The sequence below is a fragment of the Hippoglossus stenolepis genome, chromosome 1 (genome assembly GCF_022539355.2).
Source record: "Hippoglossus stenolepis isolate QCI-W04-F060 chromosome 1, HSTE1.2, whole genome shotgun sequence".
NCBI classification, from domain to species: Eukaryota; Metazoa; Chordata; class Actinopteri; order Pleuronectiformes; family Pleuronectidae; genus Hippoglossus; species Hippoglossus stenolepis.
The window spans coordinates 12,162,339-12,189,179 of NC_061483.1; the positions used below are offsets into that span (position 1 = coordinate 12,162,339).

Genomic DNA, 26,841 nt, shown 5'->3' on the forward strand with positions numbered 1-26,841 from the left:
GACCTCTGTCTACAGTGTAGATTAGTGCACTTGATATTTAAGGACACTCTGTATTAAATATTCTGAAATTAACATGAAAACATTTATTTTGAGGAACAGCCACGGGAAATAGTTTCAGAAAATATTTGATCCAGCAACGTTTTCCTTTAAAACAGTAACTTTATAGCTGGCAGTATTATTCTCTTTGTGTAAACTCGGTGCTGTGGTGAGTAAAGAGTTTCCTCTTTTTGTTGAGCGCTGTTAAAAAACCCTGCTTGTGTGTCCCTGAGTACAACAGTTCTACATTGTGCTCAGTCCTTTTCTTTCAACTAGTCAGTCTTCACACCCTGGAGATCGTCATCCCTTTGCTTGAGTTTTTTTTCTATACTACGTGTTAATTAACATATGTAAATGACATTAGCACCTCACACAGTGTTACTGTTGAGATGAGATGTTATACCAGAGAACATGAACTCAGGAGAATGGTACATACTTTGCCCGGTATATAAATATAATCGTATATATGTATACATAATTTACTACATATTTATAGCTTGAGCATGTACACTGTATACCGGTACAGAAATACTTATCTCCTGCACACAGGCAGGCTTGTTGCTCTGTAGTTGCCTTGCTGTATTTTGATGTTATAGCCTTACATCCCCTCTCTCTCTCTCGCTCTCTCTTTCCCTCTACAGCCATGGCAGACTTCCACGTCCAGCCAGAGTCGGTTCACGCTGAGGACTCTGGCGTGGCTCGATTCCAGTGTCAGATCCGTGGTCTGCCAGAGCCCGTCATCAGCTGGGAAAAAGACAACCGCCCGGTGGACACCAAGGACGAAAGGTTGGACCGAACCACAGCTCAACCTCACGCTTATTAGAAATGTACCAGGTCTCATTGTGTTTATCTTTTTCTTCTGTCTCGTAGATACACTCTGCTGCCGACAGGTGTTCTGCAGATCACTGGGGTGACAGAGGAGGACAGTGGACGGTTCTGCTGTGTGGCCCACAACAGTGCCGGAGTCAAACACAGCACTGAGGCAATCCTCACAGTTTCAGGTTGTTATATTTATTGAATTTCACAACTACCTCCCATGTGCAGACTGCTTTTTGTCACATGGAAGCAAGCATAACACACCCTCGCTGTAGATAAACTTTTAAATCTGTGTTGTGTGACGCTCTTTGTTCTCCCCATCACTGCTTGAAAACAACCATTGCATTATCAGCTGTTTATCTATCCAGCATATTTCCAAACCCATTGTTTCTCTGCCTGATCCAAGAGATACAGCATATCGAGCTAATGCACTCCAGAGAAATCCAATTAAAGGATGCCATCCATCATGCTCATTCCCATCTTCTGCTTCCCTCTCCCCTCTTTTTCTTCCAGGCTCCCAGTCATCTGTCTACAAAGAGCCCATGATCCTGGTTGGACCAGAAAACCTCACCCTCACTGTTCACCAAACCGCCATCTTGGAGTGCATTGCAACAGGATACCCTCGGCCCATCGTGTCTTGGAGCAGACTAGGTGAGAAACATTTCCTGATCAGTTCAAAGACGAGGCCCCTGGAGGGTGCATCTATGTAGTTTAGATTATTCGGTTTGTGTGTGTGCATTTGTGCATGTGTGTGTGTGCATTCATACATACTCAGTGTTTTGTGTGAGCCCTATGTGCTTTGTGTTTTCATGTGTTTGTATGTTTTCCACAACACAGCTTTGATCCTTTCTGTATTGTTTAATGTATATGTGCGCCCAGAATACATCTGATACAGCAGGGTATTGTGTATACATGCAGGCAATGGGATTCAACATTAGGCCTTAGGGCTAAACATTACCTTCGACTCTGTGTTGATAAATGCACACTTCATTTCCTCATGAAGTTGAACCTGCTGCACCGGAGAGCCTCTGATTAATTGCTATGAGGTGCTGAGACAGATACGATTAGTTTCCCCCTTCCGTCACGTGCATTTTTTCTTGACTATCAGTCAAAGTCTGTTGTGTCCAATTCTTCAATTTGGTATCTGTTTTCTTTACCTATTATCCAATCTGATTTGCTATTTGAAATGTAAATTGCCGCCCCTCCCAAGCAGTCGGGCATAATCAGATTTAGGGTATTGCCTTACACAATATCGCTAGAATGAAATGCTAACACGATGGGATTTGTATGTATTAGATTACGGCAGGGAGGCTGGGATAAGACGCATAATGAATCTGATAGTTTCACATCAGTCACTCCTTAATGCTTGAGTTTGTTTGCTGCTATTCATTGCGCAGCTCCACAGCTTGCTGGCTTGTTGTCTTTCTTCTCTGACTAACTTAATTAGTGCCTGACGAAGCTGATGGAGGGGGCAAGCGAGAGGGAGAAAGAAATATAGTTGAAAAAGGCTAAATAAAGAGAACAAGTCGGTCTTTGTTGAGACAAAAGATCGCTGGACTGTTACTTCTCAGTCCAGTGAGTCTGTTAGTGGTAATGGGAAAAATGCCGAAAGAGCAATAAAACATCATGATGACGGATTCTGACAAAAAACACTTGGTGAGCAATTTGGAGTGATTTATCTCATCTCCATTATTTGTCGTGATTAATCGCGAATATTGTCCTCTCCATCACAACAATTGCATCTTGTCTAAATAGAGCGTGTACAATGTGCCAGAGTTTTTAACTGATCCTTCTGATTACACAGTGTAAATTAAACATTGAATTATATTTAAATCCAAGATGCACCCAAAGAGATCCCCACCTAAAAATACACTGTTGAGTAGCGACCATATGGTTTGTATTTCTGGCTGCAGCTCCTGCCTCTGCATATGTCCAGCATGGACGGTACCCATCTCCCTGCCTCCCTGCCCTGGCCTTTTAACACATCAAGCCTGGACCATACCGCAGATGGAAGATGTTGAGGGTTAAGGGCAGAGGATGTCACACCATGTCAAAGCCCTATGAGACAAATTGTGATTTGTGAATATGGGCTATACAAATAAAATTTGATTGATTGATTGATTGGAAGTCATAGATGGGAGTTAAATGCCCCCGTGGCCCCAAAGCTAATATCAGACAGAGGCTGAAGTCAGTGCTGGAGTTGAAACTGCAGATAGGGAGCACAGGAAAGTGTGAGTTTATCATGTAAGTACAGCTAGAGCAGAGAGGAGGCAGCTATGGATTGTGTAAGGAGATAGGAGATTAGAAGTCGCAGTTAGAGTTTCTGGTCCCCTGTGGCGGCAGGAACATCTCCTGTGTAACCGTTTAACAGCGAATGTGCTGCACTACAAGGCTTTGTCAGACAAAAGGCACAAAGCTTAGATTGACTGACCCTCCATTAGAGAATGAGAACATATAATACAAACTTTTAATCACTGTAAAACCTTAGAAAACCTTTTCTAAACTCTCATAACAATATCACTTTTACAACCATCACAAGCTCCAGATAAAGACGACAAACCCAGTGGCCTCTCTCTCTTTCTTACCTCTGTGTCTGTTCTGGCGGCTTCATCACAAGAAATTACAATTCTGTGAAATGCACACTTTACTGTGAAAGCTGCATCCTTGACCTCTGGGAGGTCCAGAAATAGCTCTACCTCAAGGAGCTTTTGACCGTAAATGTGCAATATATTTAGTCAGTCTCTCTTGATGGCAATTTCAAGCCCACTCAGATCTTTACTGTAGTGTGACCCCCACCTAACAGGTACTGTACACTTGCACAGCCAGGCTTTTTCTTGTTGTCTTGTATAAATTCTTCTTCTCTCTCCCTCTCTTTTCCCTGACCAGACGGCCGTCCCATCGGCGTGGAGGGGATCCAGGTGCTCGGCACAGGGAATCTGATGATCTCAGACGTCGGCGTGCAGCACTCAGGGGTTTATGTGTGTGCCGCTAACAAACCAGGGACTCGTGTTCGGAGGACTGCTCAGGGACGACTGGTGGTCCAAGGTGAGTTCTGGATGAAAGCAATGTGCCATTTTCAGAAGATAAGAAAGGGCTTGTGGAGGGAAACTCGAAGCCCATGAATGCAGCTGTGGTGCAAGTGATAAGGTGAATCTTGTCAGTTCTGTGGGTGGACCTCTGTGCAGGCAACACAAATACAAACCCAGTCCATACCTCCCTGGGGACCCAAGTAATGGTCTGCTAAGGGTCCCTCAGGCTACATCAACCCGTGAGCCATGTGAACTATTTTCACTTATAAAATAGTATTTATACTGTGGCTTTGCTGAACACGTGATGGTTATTATTTATTTCACCATTTTGTACAGTTTGTCAGACTAAACAACATTGTTTAGTTTAATATTTAATGAATAGTCATTGTCAACCCAGTGCTTTCATGGTTTGGCAGTATAAGATATAACAGTATATACAGAATATATAAATATAATAAATGCCTTAAATGTTTTTTCCAACACCGCTGTCTGTGTGTTTAAAGATGCTGTGAAACGAATTACATAACTTTCTTGTAAATAATTTAGGTAACGTAAATCATCCGTCAAAAAGACTAAAGACCTAGAGGTGATCGTTAATTCACATGACCTGACAGCTTCACATGTTACCAGTGACAGCCAGGTAGCGATGAAAATACAAACAATCAAATCGATTCATTAACACCATCCATCAAGCTTTTACTATCAGCAAAATCACAGCATGAAAAACAAGACAAAATCTACAGTGTCACATGAAGAAGCAGCAAAGTCTGTAAACTCAGCTATTGTGGTCATTAAAATGCTGTTTAAGAGAAGAAGATGAATCAGGCAATATGATTTTGTGATTTTCTTCAGATCTGTGGAACTTGAATTGTTAGAAGACATAAAAATAAGAGAACTTATTCTAGACTGTAATTTTCTTGTTTTTATGTGGCCACTGCAAAGCAAATATCATCAAAAACTCTCATACCCTCATTTTTAAATTGACAAATTCTACAGTATTTTTATCGGCTTTTTGCTGTGGTAGTTATGAGTCTTTTGAACTCTCTGATGACACAATAATAATACAGAAGAAAACTGCTCACTGCCATGACAATTAGCAGCAAATTGCAGCTTTTGATCTTCATAACATGTTTGAGTTCAGTCTCACAGACCAAGAATACACACACCATATCTCCAATAAGTCCTTTTAGTTCCTCTTTATCTTCATTTATTTATTTTTCAAAGCCAAATCGCAGAGAAACCAAACAAACTCCATTAAAGATGTTGATGATTTTGTGGCAGCGACTAATGGAAAATAACCTCAATCATATTGTAACCCTGCCATGACGATACATTTATGATTTGTCAAAGCAACTCGGAAACACATTATCATTTTAATACTGTCCAGTGGGTTTTTAATGTAAGAGTGTAGGATATTCTTATACGTTTGGAAAAAAAGAGAAATGCAATTTTATTTAATCTAATATCTTCTGCAATGTTCAATACTTTATAAAATATACATTTATAGTTAATGTGCTGTAAAGTCCACAACTGGTGTCGTCCCTCTAGATTAGAGAGATGGATGGTTTTGACCAATGAGATGATGCCAGGTGTGGGTGGCCCTGCGCATTAATTGTCACCAAGCAGGAAACATCCAGGATCAGCCTCACTCACATATTGATCAGATGGACCACACTTTGCTTCAGCTCATAGCAGTATTGATCCAGATCAATATTTCATGTTATCTGCCTGTCAACTCTGAGACAAGCCCGCTACCCAAACAGGAACAAAGAAGATAACCCATAAATGCTCATTATATGTTTTTGGCCGTTTATCGATTTGTGGAAACAAAGATTTACCGTTAATTTCAAATAAATGTAAATTCGGTCTATTTTATTATTAGAAAAAAAACTGTAGATTTTATTGCATGTGCTTAAAGAATTGGTCTATTAGGGTGGTGTCAATAAGCCAGCTGACACCTCTGTGGACATGAGAGGGTGTCAAAGCAGACATGTCCAGCAATCAGGAGCTCCAATTTACTGCTTATGAAACCATCACTTATCTCACAAATGCACTGATACAGTTAATCAATTCGGTTCATTTTGGCTCCTTTGGGGTACAAACGTAGAGACACAAGAAACAAAGAAAGAAGGAGGAGAGTCAAAGTGTGTGTGTGTGAGCCAAATGGGGAAAAACAAGAGCAAGATGGATGGATGGTGCTGATGATATGACCCACACCCTTACAGGTACGAATCAATACCTTCCCGAGCTCCCTCTGACCTTCACCTTTGAGACGGCATTCAAAGAGAGAATAAAGCTGGGAGAGAGGGAGAGATAAATGAAAGGACAATCACAAGCTGTCAGCAGCCTCCTTTCAAACGCCTTACGTGTCCCTCATCTTTTCAAATGAGAGAATGGAAATGCTTTCATTGAAATAATGTCAGACAACATTTTGTCCACTGGGATGGGAACAAGCGGTATTGTCTGTGTAGCTTAATATATACACACAGATATAATTTATTCCTCTGTGCCATAAAGCTTCATTGTTGTCCGGCATTATTTGTTAATGCCATTCTCCGTCATTACGATGAATATGGACACTGCATTTTATTTTGAGTCAATCTCACATACATATACATATTAATCTACAGCTGAAAAAAGTCCCCCAGCAAGACCTCCGCCAAGGCCAGTCCCCTTAAATTCAATCAAGCTGGACCAAATTTCACACACTCATAGATTTCAGATTTTTTATCATCAAGATGATCCATTAATTGTTTCTGGAAAAACAGTGAAAATGTAAAAAAGCATCTGAAATGAGTTAATCACAGTGTTAAACCACTGATGTAGCCACAGATGTCAAAAATTAAATCTCTCTCTTTCACTGTCTGTGTATCTCTGTCTCATTTCATTGTCCTCTAAATGTGTCTTAGTGATATTTAAGTACAAAAAAAAAAACAGGTCCCTTATGGAACCACAAATAAAATATACTAAATCGGATTTTTTTGTTTGCATCAGTCTCTGACATCTGCCTGGTTTTCTTCATAAAGATTTTTGAATTATTCTCTGAAAAATCCACAAAAAGGATTCTAAACTCCCTACCGACCAATGTTAAAGACAGTGAACGAAAATCCCTTGATCTTCCCTGACCCGTACCACAAACCTCCACCAAGTTTCGTGAAAATCAGTTTAGTTATTTTTGAGAACTCTTACTCACAAACATACAAACAAACAGACAGGGGTGAAAACATAACCTCCCTGGCGGAGATACCATGTGCACAATCTGTTAAAGTTGCTATGTTAAGTATTTGCTTTTGGTACATAGCCAGCTCCCTTGCATTCAATTTGGTTATTAAGAACATGAGTCACTGATCCTGTTTTTTTATTTCTACTCCACTTGAGATTTTGTTTCCAAACTGTCACTCAAATCAGTCAAAACCTGTAATTTTACAATTTGATTTCTGTTGCTCTGTCCCACCAGGTAATGATGAGTAAAATGATTGGGACGGCAGGAGAGTAGAGCTTTCTTCTCTTTTACAACAGGCAATATGATATGCCCTGTTCTCCGGCTCACTATCCTCCAGTGATGACTCTGAGATATTATAATAACCATAACGTTTTTTTTATTGAGTTAATATGGTCATAAATACCTTTGGTTATCAAATCACTGAAAGCCGCCTGGACAATAATGAGTGCAGTGGAGATGGCGACGCCTGCCAGCTCGAATAAAAGCATGAACCCAGGAATCAAACTCCAGGGGACGTAACTGTAATTACTCTGCGAGAACCATTTCAAATGAATAGGTTATTACCACTGATTGACCATGGATTGAAACCAGAGGAAGGATACGATGAACCTGTAAACTGCAGCATTTTGTGTTCATGTGGATGTGTTGTTGTCAAGTTTTGCTGCTGCTGTTGTTGTTGTCATTCCTCCACATTTCTAGTCTTCTCTATCTCTTTTTATTTTCCTCGAATCTGCATTGACCTTGTGTCTTTTACATTCCTGCTAAATGACCCTGAATTATAGATAAGCAACAGAGTTTATATACATCTATTATTGTACTATTTCTGTACAATGAATAACCTTGCTACCTGGTGGGCTCTCATAGTTTTCTTTTCTAATTCTCACTCTCTCTTGGTTTTGTGTCTTTTCATCAACATCACTTTGTCCTTTAATAAAGACATGGTCATAGATCCCTTTTCTGTCACTGATATTTCTGGCACTCTCTTTGTATCTTGGGAACATCTTGTCTGAACCTCCGTTTTTCTGCTCTTTCAGCTCCAGCTGAGTTTGTTCAACTTCCTCAGTCCATTGCTCGTCCTGTCGGCACCACCGCCATCTTTACCTGCCAGGCGCAGGGCGAGCCTGAGCCCCAGCTCACCTGGCTGAAGAACGGGCAGATTCTGGAACCCGGGGCACACGTCAGACTCAGGAACAATAACAGGTAAGAAAGAAAACCTTTGCATTGTATGTGGAAATATATTTATAGAAGAATACCAACAAATCCATGGGTTGAACCTGTTGTTACTGTCAGAGAGTTCTGCCTGTGACCACGGTTTCTCTTTACTGAGGATTTTCTTTGGCATCATGTTGTGTACACTGTTTACATTTGCATCAATTGATTGTTCATGTATATATTCAGCCTGTACATAGGTTGGAGTCTCCTTACTAAGTGTGAGGAAAACTTGTAAAAGTTTTGAAAGTCCTAATTAATGTCTTAATTAATGTTCTAGAAGTCATTAACTAATACTTCACACATTATTTACAGAGAATCTGGATTTAATTACATTTCTTATAAATGTATTCACATGTATAACTATTCACTTTATTTCAATATTTGTTTACTAGAAAGTGTGAAAACGTAAATATTTACGTTATTTACCAAATATTAAGGATAATAACAACTCTGCGATCCCACAATATTTCAGATTCTTAGTTTATTCAGCATTTTTAAACAATTGAATGAATACGGTCATTAATTAAAACAAGTAAACCATTAATAAAGGGCAACTTATCAGAAAGTGGTATGATAATTATATTACTTTATTTTGAATCTGAAACTATTATAATTGGATTTATGTAGGACATCACTTAATTCAAACTAACACAACCCAACTCTCATGTCCGTCACTGGATCTTCTTAAGGTTGGACCAAGCTCTCTGAAGTCGTATAGATGTCACTATTAATCACTGCTCCCTTGATCTGATCATTAGCATCATCAAATGTTCTGTTTCCCTGCGTTTTCTTCTGCTTCTGACGCTGCAGCTGCTGTGCCTGCCAAGACATGAGCCTCAGTCTATTTGTACCTTTGTGTGTGAGCAGCGTATTGACTCGATGTTGGATTCTTTCCCGTGGCAGTCCCCCGGAATGCCACGAGCAGAATTACCGAGCAACCAGCTCAGTCAGTTACCATTCTCGGCACCGCACACTAGGAATGCTGCGTGTTGCATAAAATGTTTTATTGTACAGTACATCCTGTCTCACCCTGTATGTGGCGGTGCAGAAACATCTTAGCGATGATACAGTGTAGCGGATCACAAGTTAGACCTGCTTTTCTCCTCAAGGTTCCGGCTGATCCTGGCAGCTAACCAGCCATGTATGTTGTTATTACTCATAAAATAGAGTATTAAGTGCATATTTTAAATATGTACCAAAGAATCAATACTTGCACTCTGCTGCAGTGAGTGAAGGGAGCAGACACCTCCATCGCTCACATACACTGCTCCGTTCACACTTCGCATATACCAGTCTATATTAGTCAGAGAGATGGAGCGAGGGACTAACAACCGAGGAAGGAAGAGAGGGAGGAAACAAATGAGAGGCCAGACTTCAATGTAGGAAAAAAAAATGGCCGGATGGTCAAAGAGAAATGATGAGTTTGCAATAAGAACAAATGAGGAGCGAGAGAGAGATAAAGATAGAGCGGGTAGTCGGGGCATCACAGTGTTTCCATTTGCCACCATTAGTGTATGACCTGCTATAATATGGATCTCATGCATCACAAACTCTGCGCTGTGATTGGTTAAGGAGGCAGGCCTCAGCTTGAGATCTACCATTAGCTAATGAGCTCATAAACTCAGCTAGTTGACCAGGAAATGCAGAGAACGGGGCAGCTTGATGTCCATCTTAAGAATGTGAAATGTGGAGCTGAACTGTGTGATTTGTACATCGAGGACAATGTAATTAATTATCACCGTCGATATAATATTACAGATTAGTTATTATGAAAATCAGTCCTCTCCAGTGTTAATACATATCTGCTGTAAAATATGTTTGTGTAATCTTAATTACTTTGACAGATATCTTTCAGAGTAGCAGTAATTTCATTCTCTCACAACTAGAGATGGAAATAACTATTTTTTTCATCATTAATGAATCCACCAATAATTTCTGATTAATCAATTTGTTTTTAGAAAAGGGCTTAAAATTCACAAAACAATTCCCCGAAACCGGAGATGATAAGTTTTCGTCCATCCAAAAGTGCAAAAGCGAAAAGTGAAGTTATGAATATTCCAAAATATGGTTTATATAACCTCAGATAGTTTAATTATTTGTCAAGACCAATGGCATAACAGCTCCCTAAACGTATAGCCAAAGCATACAGGTCATAAACCCTACCTCCTCCATGTCAGTAGATGGGACCAGGGCAGAACTAAAAGTAATACTAAATAAATAATAATAATAAATAATAGTAATTATAAAGTTAAATACATTTTTTCTCAGAAATAGTTTCTGTCATTTTCGATTGTTCTTATCAGGCTAATATATGTTCAAGTGTTCATTTTTCGGATAACTTTTTCAGATAACTGGTTATTCTCGCGAGTGAGTAAGTAAAGTAAGTAGAATGAGATTTGATTAAAGCCCGTTAAGCCATGTTGTAGGAAAAGTAGTGAATGGAAATAAATTTAGATGGTATGAACCCAATTTACCTCCTGAACTGATCCAAAACAGAAGTAATGGTATATGCAAATGATATTCCACTCTAGGCAACACAATGACTTTGTTCTTATATGCAGTTATACACACAAGCACACACACACAAACACACACTATCTGATAGGGAAGCTTGGATATACTGCACAGTGAGTATAATATCCCCAACAGGGAGATTGTCATTTGTGTGTGTGTGTGTGTGTGTGTGTGTGTGTGTGTGTGTGTGTGTGTGTGTGTGTGTGTGTGTGTGTGTGTGTGTGTGTGTGTGTGTGAGCAGAGGTTTTTCCTCTCAGCTCGGCCCTCATGACCCTGACCTTCAAGAGCAAATCAGACAAGGGGAGAAAAGGGAATCGATTGTACATTTCATTCACACACACGCATGCACACACATTAATCAAAAGACAAGTGAGCCCATATGTGCGCAAATAGCCCAGTGGTGCATGCCATCATTCATTTTGTGCACACGCATAATCAAACTTGAAAATTCACAGTGTTGTTGTGTCTCCTCATCCGCACACACACATAAAACACACAGGGAGAAGACAAAGCTATTTGAAATATAATGTAAGATGACGAAGCTGCTTCTGTAAACAGATGTTGCTGCTCAGGGTGAAGTTGTGTGTTTCACAGATCTTGATACACACATCTGCACACACACACTCAGGCACACACACACACACACACACACACACATTTCGAGCATGATTGTAATCCCATTTATTATCAGCCTCTGCTGACCAGGCTCCTGTAAAACAGGCTATCGTGGCTATTTGAAGCCTCTTTGAGAGCTGTTGCTAATTATGTATAAGGACTCGCCTCACTCTTACGTCTTTAAAGCTTGGATGCGTAATCATCCAAGACATGGGAGCTGTGATCGCACATCACACGGTGTTATAAGCACGAGGTTGAAAGTCAGCCTGTTTTAAAAGCGATATTGTAGACGATGCTAAAGAAAATTAAATCCTTACTTGTGGTAAATGAAAGTATGAGAAAAGTGTAGTCTCTTTCTCTGTAAGAAAGTAAGAAAACTCAGGACAGGTTTACATTTGTGCGTAAAGAGTTAAATTTACAGGGCAAAGAAAAGAATGTGTTTCGAGTGTGTGTGTGTGAGCGCTGTGGTGTGTTTTATAATTAATGGCCGACATCTGAAGGAACAGGCTACCACATAAACCTGGACATTTCGTTGTAGAATTCTTTTCAAAGGCTCTTTTTCTTTTCTTCTTTTTTCTTCTTTTTTTTTGCCCCTGTCTTTCACCAAGACCTGGCTTTCTTGTTTGCAGCCCCTCTCTGTGCCCCACATCCCCCTTCCTGCCCCCATTACAGAGAGCTGGGGCCTGGGCATTGGCCTTGAACTCTGACCCTGCCTGTAATCAGTCATATCCCTGGGCCCTTCCCTCCTCTCAGGCCACAGACAGCTCGCTGCTCCTCCCCCTCCCCCTTCCCCACCTCTTCCTCCTTTTCTCTCTTTGTCCCCGTATTTTTTTTTTCTCCCCCTTTTCCCTCTCGCTGGATACAGAGCAGCCGCGCTGGCTTTTGATGGGGTGCTGTTCGGAGACAACAGAGAGTAAACACAGCCTCAGCAGCAGAACAACAGGCCCAAGGCCCCACTGTCAGCCACTCCCCTGGCCCATGGCCTTATCCATCAATCTGTGAAATGACCTTGAACTGATGAGTAAATAATGGTGTCAACCTGTCAGCACGGGACAGCTTGGCTTTGGAGCTCATGTGAGACGAGCTAACTCGGGCCATAGTCCTCCCAAAACACTCATTCAAACTTTCTGACCTTTTTTTCTCTCTTCACTCACTTCATGGATCTTTGGTGGCCCAGCTCTGCTGTTGCATATTAATGTACGGCATCAACCTATTTTAAAGCTCTACACCAAGATTGAAAAAAGTCTAAAAACTTGAGTAAAAATATGCCCAATAAATCTTTGATCTCCCTAGAAATAAGATGTTCGTCCAGACAAATTGCTCGATTTAAATAAAACTGGATAAAGATATTCTTTCTCCTCGATCCCAGTATTCCCCATCTGAATGCTGTAGTATCCATGGGCAAAATACTGAGCCCCAAATTGCCTCATAGAAAAAAGTGCTGCCCTTAAGATGAACTGTATGAATGAGTGTCTGAATGGGTGAATGGCAATACAAAACTGTACTGTAAAGCACTGAAAGTGGTCATCAAGGCTAGAAAACCGCTCTATAAATACAGACCATTTACATCTTCTACACATCATATCTCTCTTACAGTGAGGAATGATGTTTCCATTTAAAACTGAAAAACAGACACTTTCCTCTTCAGTTACCAAATTATTACCTCGGCCAAGGAGGTTCAGCCCTGTACGTTTGTTGGTTTGTTTGTAAGCAAGATTGGATGGATTGGATTTGGTGAAGGATGCAGCATATGCCAGCTTTAGGGTCTCTTATTGTCCCTCAGTTGTTATCTCTTTGGATAAATTGAGTAAATGAGTAAGATTCAGATAAAGGCTGCAGTCATTAATAATCAGTGATCGTTTGCTAAAAGATACAAAGCAAATATTCATGAATATGTAAACAAGCACGTTTAGCACATTAAGCGCACTTGTACTAAAAATGCTGAAACCACTGAAGCTTTCATCCTGGAAGTTGAAAAGGGAGTTTTGACAGCAGGTGTGGAATTTAATAAGCTCAACGTCAGCAGGATCAGTCTGTGTGTATGTGGCGACGAATGTCGTGCACGTGGATGTGCCAGCATGCGGGCGGATGCTGCTGTACCCTCTGAAACGAGCAGCGTCTTGTGAAATTTCCCTCAAGGCTCATCCAGGGTCCCGGTGGCATTGAGCAGTGCTTCCCCGGGGGCCTCTTTGCTGAGTCCGTGGCATCCGGTCAGGCCGCCCGTCTGCAAACACTCCATCTATCGCTGATATGAAAGGCTGTCAGAAATGTGATGGTTGAGTAGCGAGCTGAGGGCTGGCGACTGCTGCCACCTCAGGGGTCAGAGGTGAGATTGACTTAGAGAGGGTGAAATAGCGGGGCCTCTTTGACCTGATAATTATCCAGATTGAATCCACCAGGTATAGCGGACAGGAATAATAACTCTTCCAGCTCACAGCCTTTTCTGACCCAGTTTAGAGACCTACAGTAATTTTTGTCCCACCACATCAATTTTGAAAAGGAAATGGAATGATTCACTCCTCCATCCTGCCTGCTGACCCAGAAGAGCACTCTGCTGTCCTTACAAATCCATCCTTGCAAACCTTGCTGAGTGTGGTCTGAGGTCAGCGCTGTCTGTCGAGAGCTGAAATGCCACTTTCCTCATGTCCCATTTCGTGGGTCCACAAGGTGTCCGGTGACAAACCACATACACCGCACAGGGCTGACATGTTGTTCTTTCAATAAATTGCATGGTTTTCCTCACGGGATCGTCCTGACATTTCTTAATAAATTCTGATTTATACACTGAGGATTCCACCTGTCTGTCAAAAGAAAGATGACAATCTGCCTCGACAGGTCCTTACAAACTGCAAATGACAGATTAGCTGCATGCTGCAGGATATACGTTGAACTCCTGTGGCACTCAATTCCACTGTTTCAACTTAAAGCGCAGCATAAAAACCCGAAGCCAGAAGGTTTTCTTAGCACTTCTAATCTCCTAAAATGCCATGACGGAGGTCTGCGCCGGGGGTGGCAAACCTGTGGCTCGCAAGCTGCTCTTTGCTATATATTCAAGCTATATCTGTGAGCTTGAATATATTTTTGATCAATGAAAATGTGAAATATTTTTACAATACTGCCAATAAATTAGCCAATATTTTCAAAATACAAAAAGGTAATCATTGTGGGATTGATCCAAATGTCCTCATGCAGATATAAAACAGGAAACAATGTGCAGATACAGAAGTTTGTTTGCCAGAACTGAGAATATCAGATTTGAAGTAAATTGAAACCTGTAGTTATATATGGATGTAAAGAAAGGCTGCTTGTTCAGAAATGCATTAGATGAGTTTGACAACATTCCAAATAAGCTGCATAATAATAATAATTTCTACTACTACAATAAACTGATTTTTCCCCCTTCCTAAACACTTTGTTTTACGTGTACACACAGATAAACAGAAACTGTATATTTGGAAAATTTGTATTTTGGGAGGGTTTTGCAAAAACCTCTGTTTAGTGGCTAAAAACTCCATTTGCATGTGGACGAGAGGCTGAAACACAGAGGAAAACTGTTTGTTTTTCAAACTATCCGTATTAGCCAGACCTTTTCCAAGATTATCTGCCTCACGTTCCACTGTCAGAACACAGTGACAGTTTTAGTAAACATGTTTTTATTTTCTAAATGTTCCCTCCTGCAGCTTTAAGGAAGAGCTGCTTTCACTGCTGCATCTGACAGTTTTCGAAAAGCCTCTTCTGATGCAGATGAAGTCGTGACCCAGTTGTGGATGATTTAAGGTTCTGAGGATGACAGACTTACATCTGTTTTAAGAGAAGGAGCCACAGAGTTCTGGAAAATGGGTGCCCACAGAAAGATTAACATTGAACTGTTTTTACAGACACTTTATATATAAAGGGACCATAACTGTGAACAAGACCGACCTGAAGGTGTCCAATTGAGAAAAAAGAACAGCCCTATGAAAAGATTAGGCTATATATTATGTCATAAGTCACTGCAGTTGTAGTGTGGGCATCCACGTGTTGTGTGGCTCATATGGCTCTGTATGCTGGGTCGGCCACCCGGGGCTACAGTGTGTCAACGCAGACCAAATGGACGAAGCTACAACTCGTGCCCTCCCATATTCCCAGGGTACTCATTGTTTGCAAGTTCTCAGTTTTCCCCAGCACACATTAAACCTTAAATACAGCACAAATGGCCTTGGCATGAAATGGGATGAAGGCATGCTTTGCGCCACCGGGCCTCATTTCCATAGTACGTTAAATGTTTTATTTTTCCTTTTGCCTCAGGATAAGTGCAGCGAGAGGAGTGGATTATGTGTTTTCACCTAATAACACCTACTCAGCATGCACAAACCAACTCACACAGGGCACACACACACCCCCACACACACACAATGCCTACCTTATAGTTCTTCTATACGTGACGACAGGTTAGGTGGGAGAGGAGAAGGAGGAGCAGAGATAGAAAGATGGGGACAAAGAGCAGAGTGGTGGAGGTACGATAGTGAGGAGCCATGGCAGGAACAAAGAGAATATAGTGAATGCTCTGAGGAAAATGATTTACTGTCTGTGGGAGGTTGTGTGTGTGCATAGGTATGTGAGTACATATGTGTGCATGGACAGATGAAAGGTTTTACCGATGTCGGCAAATTAAATTTTTTGAAACAGTGAAATACATTTATCTGCTCCAATGGGAGCTCCAGTAGAAGTCGGTTCAGTTTGAAAGTATGTGCTTTGCATGAGTGAGGAACTTCTATACATGCTGCCCCCGTCTGTAGTAAGTGGAGTCTTTCCATCAGTCACTCAAACACACACTCCGCTGAACACACTAGCTTGTGATACCGATGCACTGTCACATTCTTCTTCTTTGTATGCAGTCCCATACGTGGGGTATGAGGCAGCTGGAATACCTGAGTGCATTTATTCAAGTAGAGGTACAAAGCTTCTGGGAGACTTCATACTTTTAGTAGAAAGGAGCATTGTACCTTTTCCTTCACAGAAAAATAAACAATAACATTTTCCACTTGACAGCAAGTGAATGAAATTGTTACATCTATCAAAGAGGAAATGTTGGTCAAAGAAACTAAACTTCCTCATTTCCTTTTTTTCTTTCTCAATTTCTTTTCTTCCTTCCTGTTCCGCCTCTTTCCTCTTCCTGCCCTCACAGCACGCTGACAGTCTACGGCATTAGCCAGGAAGATGAAGCTATCTACCAGTGCATCGCTGAGAACAGCGCCGGCTCCACGCAGGCCAGTGCCCGCCTCACGGTGCTGTGGGCTGACGGACTGCCCGGTGTGCCCAGCCATGTGCAGGCCCAGGCCCTCTCACCCACCACCATCCAGGTGTCCTGGAAGGAGCCCGAGCAGAACACTCAGGACATCATCGGATATGTGCTCCACATCCGCAGGACCTCAGGTGAGGCGGCAGTTACATGCAGTGGATAATATAGAAATAACTCAGGATAATAAAGTTCTCCAACAGATAATAAGTAAAGCATGAACCACATAAAATTGTGATGTCAAAGGCCATTGTTAGTGATTCTGGAGCTTGGACATTCACATGAAATTTTCTGCAGGGGCTGTAAGTGAGAACACAAATGTCAGTCAGCATTTTCCAGAACTTTATTTACCCAATATATCTGGAGAATGTCTGTATGAGCCATGTGAGAATACAGCTGTGAGAGTGGTTCACAAAGATATGAATTCATATTGCGACTCAGAGTGAATTTAGCTAATTAGGTGAAACAGACTCAAATAGAACCTTATCTACAACCTCAGGTGCAGAAAACTGTGATAAATAGTGTTTACTGCTCTGTTACACGATATTTGTGCGGAACATTTGTCTAAACTATTTTTAGTGAGTGCATTAAAAACAAAAATAGGAACTGTATCCAAGTGCAACTCCCCACACTATGAATAAAACGATTTATAAAAAATATATGAATATAAATCTTCTTGTTTTGGGATTCATATGTTTGAATATCTAATTTGACACTCCCTGTGTGTTTTCATATATGAAGCTATGCTAATTTACATAGATGCAGTGTGTAGGCTTTACGGGTTTGTGTGTCCTGTTTGTATGTGTTTCTCTGTGTAGTGAGAGTCTTATAGTGCCAGCTGCTGTTTTTCTCAGTAGTTCTATTGGGTGGATAATTAAGGGCCCCAGGGGCCAACCAATAAGATCTGCTGTAATTACCCTTCCTTCCACGGCCCAGTTGGTTGAGGGCTGGAGGTAGATAGTGGTTATGGTTGGATGTTTCTAGATTAAGAGCAATAAAATGGTTTAACAGATCCTCTGAAACTCCCACATTTACCCCTTCTGTCTCCTCCACCCCAGCAATTCACCCGACCATCATTATTCAGGCTCCCAGGGCCAAACTAGATAAGCTGTTTTACAGAGCTGCTCTGATAACACAAGTGAAATGGGCAATAACCATGAAACGATGACACTAACAGATTGTATTTATCGTTCCCTCTCTCTGTCTTTTGATACCTGCTCCTCCTCCATCCCTGTTTCGTTTGGCCGTATACATTTTCCTCTTTCCACCTCCCACTCTTTTCAACCATCACCTCCTCTTTCTGTTGCTCCATCTATTCTTCTTCTTCCTCCTCCTCCATCATCCTGCCTTAGACCCAGTGGAAATGGAGTATGAGGAGGCCGTCAGCAAAGTGACGCTGCAGCAGATCATCAGGGACCTGGAGCCCTCCACCAGTTACACCTTCTACGTCAAGGCTTACACATCCCACGGGGCCAGCAAAGCATCGGACAGTGTCACCCAGATCACACACGGGGAGGGTGAGCTGGAAGCATAACACTCATCCATGAAGCATATATTTCATAAACATTCATGGAGACTTTTTTTTAAACCTGTATTGTGTATTGTTTGCTCAGTTAAAGTTAAAATCATGCAAGATTTCAAACTGTTGGATTAAAATTTAAATCCATAAAACGTGAAGGACCTAAGATCTTGCTTCAACCAAACTGAAGAAAATATAAATGGATTCACCTAAATCTGCCTTTGCTCACACACTTTCATTTTAAATTCATTAAAGGCTTTGAAGCTGATGACAAACATTTTAAAATTAAAGAAATTGATTTTTAAAATACATTTATTAAGTCATCTTATTGAAATAATATTTACTCGTGACAGTCCTGATCAAAATCTAAATAACAGGACATTGTTGTTATTCCGACTCCACCGATACAGAATAAAAGCATTCCTGTTAACTGTTAGGTGCTGCTTCTATCATGTTGTTGTACCACTCGACAGCCTGTATTGCACCGGCTGACAGTCTGTATTGTGTTGCAGTGCCAGCGCCTCCCTCCCTCTACACCAAGGTGGTGAACAGCAGCTTTCTTCAGGTGAGGTGGGAGCCATCCTCCAAGATGGGTCAACATCAAGGCTTCAGGCTGTATTACAGAAGAGCCCACACGCCGCTGTTCACCGGTCCCATCAGCTTCCCTCGCAACATCACCCAGTACAACATCACTCAGCTGGGTGAGACATTGTTATAAGAGGAATTCTACACACTTATTAGTCATTGTAATCCTTATCCCCAAAAAAAATAACATCTCAGAATTTGGAAATGTGCTTAATATTAATCCAGAATTAAAACAGACAATCATGACTTTCCTACACTGAATATTGATGTATTTTTCCTGAGGCTGAACATAGGACCACATATGACTCACTCAGACAAACCTGGTCCCGTCAGGATCGATATCGACCTCTGTGGTGTTTGATCAATTCTGGGTGAAGTTTTTCTGCCTTGTTCATAATCTGAAAATCTCTCTCTGTCTCTTTTTTTGTCCAGATCCCTCACTGGTCTACGAGATTAAACTGCTTGTGTACAACCAACACGGAGACGGCAACGCCACTGTGCGATTTGTTTCACTTCGGGAGGCGTTGGAGAAATCTGGTGATTTGAACTGACACGACCAAACACACCCACACATCAGCTACTCAATGTGCATCAAGGTTTAACATGTCTCACTGAGTCACACGTGTCATCTTTTATTTTGGCAAGGTGATGTTGATTTCCTCAGACGAACAATCCACTATACACACAATACACAAACGTGCACACTTCATGACATATCCTGGTTTATACAAACTCTGGCAGTGGTTTGACTGTGATGTGCGTCGTGTCTCCTCAGTATTGGACGCCCCGTGTGACTGTGTCAAAGACGAACAGAGTAAAACTTCCACTACAGGCATCATAATCGGGATTCACATCGGAGTCACCTGCATCATCTTCTGCGTGCTTTTCCTCGTCCTCAGCTACCGTGGCAGGTCAGTACAAACCTGGCGTGTAAATCACTATCGACAACAAGTGCAACCAATGGAAATAACTCGCCAATAACTGTTGTCGAGGGTCAATGTCCGTTTATCGTGTGTATGCAGCTGACAAGTGTTTTATGTGTGTGTCTGTCGGTGTAATCTCCAGGTTAATGATGTGTAAGACAGTTCAGGCAACCCCCCAGGCGGGGCACAGCGCGGTGCTGGAATCCTCGTCCTCTTCCCAGGGGGCCGCTGGGCTGAACAGGGCTGCCAGGAGAGAGATGGAGGTCAACGGCAGCGCAACTGGAAAGAAAGTGGTCGACAGCAACGAGCTCGAGAGACTTTTCACTCAACCCAACACACAAGACTCCTGCATGGTGAGTCCCAGTAGTAAGAGCACCGTGTCGGGATGAATGAAAGTCTTTTTAACTCAGTCTCTGTTAAAAGTTACACGTTGCTTACACAAACACATCATGACTGAGGATTTTTTAAAGGAGAATATAGTTTATTACAACTGAAGTTGGGTCTTCATCATCAATTTTGACGGTGAAGGGAAGATTACAACAAAAAACCCAAATATATGATCATCTTGTCACTTGTGTTTCTTGCCCTGTTGGACTGGGGCACTGTTGCTATGTAAGTGCAGTGTTATCATAACTGAGAGAACCAATACCTGGAGCTGCTGATATTAAGCTGTAATAAGTTCAATGGTTAAAACACATGTTTCCTGTCTCTCTCCTATCTGTCAGTACAGCTTCAAATGTCCATTAATGAATTATAACACTGTCTGATAACAATCATTTGCGTGTGTTTTCAGTCCAATGCCTACGCACTGAACGAAACCCAGCTGTCTACGATACCGCTGGACGAGTTCGTGGTGGAGCGGGACTCGGAGACACAGTTCCAGGAGCCTCCCGCAGCAGGAGCGGGTCAGCAGGGCCAAGGCTAATCATGTATGAAGGCTGATTCACACGACACTGTCCACAGTGTACACTTAGACTCTTCACTCACTCAGGTTGAAAAGTGTTTCCTTTCAAAGTAGTTTTTACTTTTTGTGCAAAGATTTTTTATTGGTAAGTTAAGGAGGATCTAGGACTGTATGCCAGAGGATGTTTTTTTTTTTTTTGGCCTGGTTTTGGAGAGCTCTCTTCTGATGGAAGGCTGTTTCAAGCTAGGCAGGCCAGTTAAATGTTTGTTTTTCATTTTTACAACTGTTTATTGTAGGGCTGTCACTTTTTTACCAGTCAAGTCTGAACAAATATTTAAAAAACAGTTTCGTTCCATATACTTTAACTTTTCTCGTTGCCACACAGGCTTTATCTTTGTTGTTGACTTTTCCATCAACGAAAAAGTGTAAATCCCCAAATACTTCCACATTATGTTTATCAGACACTTCGGTGTCACTGTCCTCCATTTTTGTTTCATTCAGCTTAGTTCATGGTGAGGACAACAGTGCTGGTTATAGAGATTTTGATTTTGAGCAGTCCATTACAGTTCAAATGTTATTTTTGTGTTTTTCAAACAAATGTTCTTATTTGGGAGAAAAAGTGACGGTCCTACTCGTTAGCTCATTTTCTGGTATTGGGCAGCACAGAATAGAGAGCCCAGAATGTCCTTGTTACACAATAATGATTTTATTTTTAAGTTTATAGATATATACAGTAAATATATATAAATACATATATATCTTTATCATCTATATGTCAAAAGTGGTTATAAGTTATTGGTCTTATTTCTACCTTTCTGTGGATGTCAAAGACTCCTGCTGCCTGCTCTTACACCTACCAATGATTCCACCCTCGCGCTCTCAGAAGACCTCGGCCTTCTTCCAGGGATTTGATATATTCTGTCTCAGGACTTTGTTTCAGCGATATCAACGTTTTTTTATGAGTTCTCGGCCTCCATACAGGAACTAGACTTGGCTGCGTGAACCTTACGACTCAACAAAAACCTACCTCAGCCGGAATGAATGTGTTGCGGGAAGCTTTTAGGGACTTTACCTTCCCCTGTGCTCACAATTACTTTACATGTGGAGGAACTGATTGGTTTGAAAAGTACGAGATCAGGTGCCGCACTACCTCAGATGTCAAGAATCTTCTCTCCTCTCCTGCTTGTCGAAAAGCAAAACAAAACAAAAAGAAAACGAGACTCCAACATAAAGCACTTCCAAATGCTGAAGTTAATGTTCTACCTCAAGATAACAATGTTAATGTTGTCGCTGTTGCTGTTGTTTGTTTGTCTGTTTATTGCATAATGAAAAAACCCTCTTTTCCTCGCTCTGTGAAATCCTGGCCTCCATCTGTTGATGAATACAGTTTGGTGTTTGTGGATACAATGTCAGTACCTCATGCAAGTTGACAGACTGATAACACTGTTGTATGGAGTATGTTAGGACTGTGTATGAATTATGCTGTTCCATCGTGAGCTTTGTTTTTCCTTTTTTTTTTGTTGTTGATTTTATTTCATTTGAAAGATCATAATGTTTTTTTTTTCTATAAACGTAGTTGCTTCAGTTGAATGAAAAAACCATTAGAGATACACTGCATTGCTAATGATATTTTCAGGCCGATTTACTGCTGAATGAGATGTGACGCGATAATGTTCAATTGGACATGAGACAAAATTTTACAGTATACAGAAATCATTGTGTATATGGGTTTAAAATGAGCTGTGAGCGTGTGTAATTGTGTGTCTGTTAATGTGGAGATATTTTAATGACTGAATGAATGTTTTCATGTATATAATGAGGAGTAGAAGACGAAAATTAAGCACAAATCTTACCAAAATGTCCCCAAACATGACTCTGATATTGTAGTAATTTACTGTTGTAGTTGGACATATCGTGAAATACGCATATTGGCTTTCTTTTGGTAGTAAGATGATACAACTGGGAGTGTTGACTCAAAACTGGTTTGTTCAACAAACAGAAATAACTTCATGTCAGAAAGCTGAAACACATATTTCCTGATATGCTCAACTACTCCCCAAAACAACACAGAAATTAAGGTTTTATTGATCTCCCCAAAATAACGAAAAATAAGCTGTTCCCCAAAACATTGAACTGTTTCTTTAAATTCAATTGACAGCAGTGTATCTCTAAGCTTTTTCTGAATATTTGTTGCTGCAGTGCTCTTAGTGATTTTGTTTAGCTGTCACATTATCTGCCTCCTTCTTAAACAGAATAAGTAGCCTTTTACACTGCTGGTGCCCGGGACACGTGACAGTTGCTGATCATCCGTGTCTATCTTTAACTCGCTTCCCAAAACCGCTGCTCAGCTTTCTCCCTCCTGTCAACACTGACTAGTCAAAGCACTTCAGGAAGACTTTTACGATAACGCTGGATGACGACAACCACAGAGAGAGAGAGCATGGTCACCGGGTGGCTAAACGATCACAGGGTCTCTCTCTCGGCCTCTCTGCTGGGCGTCGTCACAAACTGTACAGGACTTGCCCTGATGCTTACAGGGATTAAAGTTCTCAGTCACTACGCTGGATTTCCATCAATTGGATCCCAGAGAGGCCATATATGAGACCATTGTAGCTCTGAGGGGGGGAAAAGCAAGGGGGCGGTGGGGTGACACAGTAAGCAAGCTCAGTGGCTGTTTGAAACCATGACAAGCAGACACACTATTCGCTTCCTCTTCAGATGCTTCCATCTTTTTTACATAAAAAAACGATGAAAAGTGACAACCGAATACTCACTCAAGTCCAGTCCCATTCTTAATTATGATAGTTTTTGATTCTAATAAATTAGTTTTTAACAACAAGTTGTGTTTCACTATGCGTGTACATTTTACAACCACTAGCCTCTGCTTCAAAACTATGTAACAGGCCAATGTCTGTAGTCACACACTGTAATTTTACAGTGTAAAAAAAAAAAAATTTCAGCATTTATTTGTTTTGCCACTGACCAATTATGCAAACTAATGTCTGGTACCACAAATCAGGTTTTGTAATACAAATAATTTGGGCTAGTAATATGCACTAGAGGGGAACTCAGAGAACGCATACCTCCACCAATGGCTACTTCTTTGCTCCATGGTCAACACCCCCCCACACCCCGCCCCAAATTTCATGAAAGTCAGTACAGTATTTATAAGTAATCTAACTAACTGACAAACAAGCAAATACTAATGAAAACATCAGTCAAATAGTGTGTATATGCAGTGGTGAACTGGCCATCAGACTACTGGGACACATGCTAGTGGGTCGTACCATTGGTGGACTGGTGGAACGTAAAAATATCAATAAAATGTTTTTACAAGCTCTTAGTGGCCACTGACAGTTAATGCACGTTAACATTCTAGACAAATGCAAAAATATCGCACTACAGAGTAATGAAAACATAATCAACCCACCGACCCCGAGCACCCCCCCTCCGTCAGTCAGAAGTTTTTCTTTCGCTTTAATCCCTGTAATTAACCTACCTCAACCCCGTTTCTGGACTTTCTCTCAGGAAACATACAGAGTACGAACAATGGAGTAGAGTAACACACACTTTTACTGCATATCATGTATATTTATACACATAGCAAGTATCAAAACATGCTGGACAGAAAAAAAAAGTAGATGGAAATGGACACAATGGAGGGAGACATTTTTAGGACCTTTATCATGTGCACTAACTATTAAAACGGTTCATCTTCATACTGTGTTTCTAGTGTGTGTGTGTGGGGGGGGTTTCATCTGATTTCTTTTGCTTGTTTTTTTTTCTTACTGGTGTTTTACTTTATATCCTCTGTGGAAACTCTGTCTGTGAACAGAGAAAAATTAGAAAAGTGACGTGGGTGGCACCTACAACTAGAACACAGTTCCACATGATTGGTTTATTGATTTGATAAGTCATCGTCTTAATTATGCTGCATTCATGTGATCCCGATGAGATTGGGTTTATGAGGAGGGGGATGGGAAAATACATTTGATCTAGTATGTACTAGTATGTTGAAAACACAGCAGAGTTAGTCATCCCACTGCCGCCTTTCTATATCGACAAGCTGAGGTATGACAGCTGCATTTAGCAAATTCTGCAAACACCTTTCATCTGATTTTTAAATCTATGGTGTTGAATCATTTAAGCCACTCAGCACCATAGCTAGTTTTCAGCATGCCTACAAAAGCAAAAATATCACTGTCTAGTTAACTGATCCAAACACTGTATGTACCTAGTTTCACACAGGAAAACTTGTTCATTTGAGCTGTTTGAATAGTGTGATTATAAGAGTTAGCGATTACAAAAGTTGAAATAACGGGTATGTTTTCTATTTTCCCTGTTCTGCTTACATTGCCTGAATGCAGCATAAGTGTCACTATGTACAGGGAATTGGAAACGTGTTTCCTAAAGGCATATTTCATTAATTCAGCATCATATGTTCCGATCATTCCACATGTTGTACGTGTTCCCACTACAGAGAATCGACTGCCATTTTATTGTGTTATGCAAACCAACATTATACACAGTTTTCATGTTAGTGATCATCGTAGGTACCGTGATTTTATGTTTTTTAAAGTTATTGGTTTATGCATATTTGTCTGCGAAGTTTCTCCTTGCATCAATTTCCTCTATTTAATTGTACATGTTGGTGTTGATATCATGTTACAAGTGTTGGAAAAACAATAATGGTACATGTCAAAATAGCAGAACAAATGCCCGACCTATAATGTCTCCTGCTTGTATATTTATTAACTACCAGTGTGGTATTTTCTCTTCAGGCTTAATCAGTGTTTTTACTTCTCTTACGAGTAATTTCACTGGGGAAACACGTGGTGTGCTTTTCTTCTTTACTTCCTTCCTTCCTTCCTCTTTCCCTCGGTGTAATTTAGGGTTAATCTTCTTCAGGAAATTGCCCACATCTCAGCCGTGGACGTGACAGGTTTTTAGTGCCGTACTGTTGAACCTGCTTCACTGGGAATGTGGCGCAATGGCGATTATGTTTACGTGATTAGACGTTGATAGGTCAGGGTTTCAAATAGCTGTGTAATATAGAACTTTGTGTGATTTCATGGAGCCCTGAAAGCTGTTCTCACTGTGGCTCCATCAGCAGAGGGGCTTTGCAGATCTCCTCGCTGACACAGTGAGGGAAAAAAAGGGCCTTTGTCATGATGTATTTTGCAGCCTTGGGAAGTGCTACATCACCAAACTCTGTTCCTGTCAGTAGGACAACTTCCTCCCCCCCCCTCTGTCTTGAAGCCTGACCTTTGGACAGGGAGAGTGTGTGCTCAGGGACTCTCTGATTCTCATGTTGTATGTATATTAACAGGTTGCACTTGACCTTCTGGACTTTACATGATTTTCACTCTAAAAATCCACTAGTTGCCCAGTTCAGACAGATCGGCTGTGAGGGACGCCCTGTTTGCTGGTCCCAAACGTGTTTGCAGGATATTGAGTATTTAACTTTGTCTCTTGTTCGGGCCGCTGCGCTAAAAAACACAAATGGAACATTTCTCTGAAAATAGTTTGACGTCCTCTTTAGTTTCCACCTGCGTGATGCAGAGAACACTGCAGGGATTATAAATTAACACCAGGTCACGATTTCGGTTGGAAAATAACACGAGGCCCATCATTCATTAACAAGTTTCCCCCAAATACTGTAGAAGTGATCAACTCGTGCTTCTCACCAGTGAATTATGAAAACTACAAATCTTTCAACCAGTATCACTACTTCACAATTAAAATTATATATTTATCTGAAACAAAACAGAAAATGAATTTGAAATAATTCTCAAGTTATGACAAAATCAAGCTTCTGCATTGTGAGACATTGCTGCTTCTCTTCGTCACACGAGGTAACGCTGAGTTATCGTTTCACCCTCATTGGTGTTTCTTCCAGTCCCCTGAGGTTCTCACAGAGAGGCCTCCTGGACTGGGCACCTGCAGGATTACTTGCGATACGGCTTTTACTGTTAAAACTGCACATCTGTCTGTGTGGTCCTCTCTCTTTAATATGCATCAACTGAACACAGGTAACCAGATCAATATAAGCTAAGACTGACATTATGTGTGTTCTGGATACAAGAACCATGCTGTAACCATGGTTTGGACATTTCAGGAGAACTGAACTATTCTGACTCTGGTTTTCTTTAAAAGTCCAAACACCGATGACACTACAGCGTCTTCT

General features: G+C 41.1%; 1 protein-coding gene across 1 annotated transcript in view; it reads left to right on the forward strand.

Annotated features, from left to right (window-relative positions):
• Positions 1-20,675, forward strand: part of igdcc3 (immunoglobulin superfamily, DCC subclass, member 3) — a 54,017-nt gene extending 33,342 nt beyond the window's left edge. The window contains exons 3-14 of the mRNA XM_035155767.1: positions 678-822; positions 907-1,037; positions 1,366-1,503; positions 3,739-3,897; positions 8,139-8,304; positions 16,613-16,860; positions 18,076-18,240; positions 18,755-18,943; positions 19,260-19,364; positions 19,603-19,738; positions 19,893-20,103; positions 20,544-20,675. Of these exons, the coding sequence (XP_035011658.1) occupies positions 678-822; positions 907-1,037; positions 1,366-1,503; positions 3,739-3,897; positions 8,139-8,304; positions 16,613-16,860; positions 18,076-18,240; positions 18,755-18,943; positions 19,260-19,364; positions 19,603-19,738; positions 19,893-20,103; positions 20,544-20,675 (1,925 nt within the window). The remainder of the gene's footprint in view (positions 1-677; positions 823-906; positions 1,038-1,365; positions 1,504-3,738; positions 3,898-8,138; positions 8,305-16,612; positions 16,861-18,075; positions 18,241-18,754; positions 18,944-19,259; positions 19,365-19,602; positions 19,739-19,892; positions 20,104-20,543) is intronic.
• Positions 20,676-26,841: the final 6,166 nt, after the last annotated feature.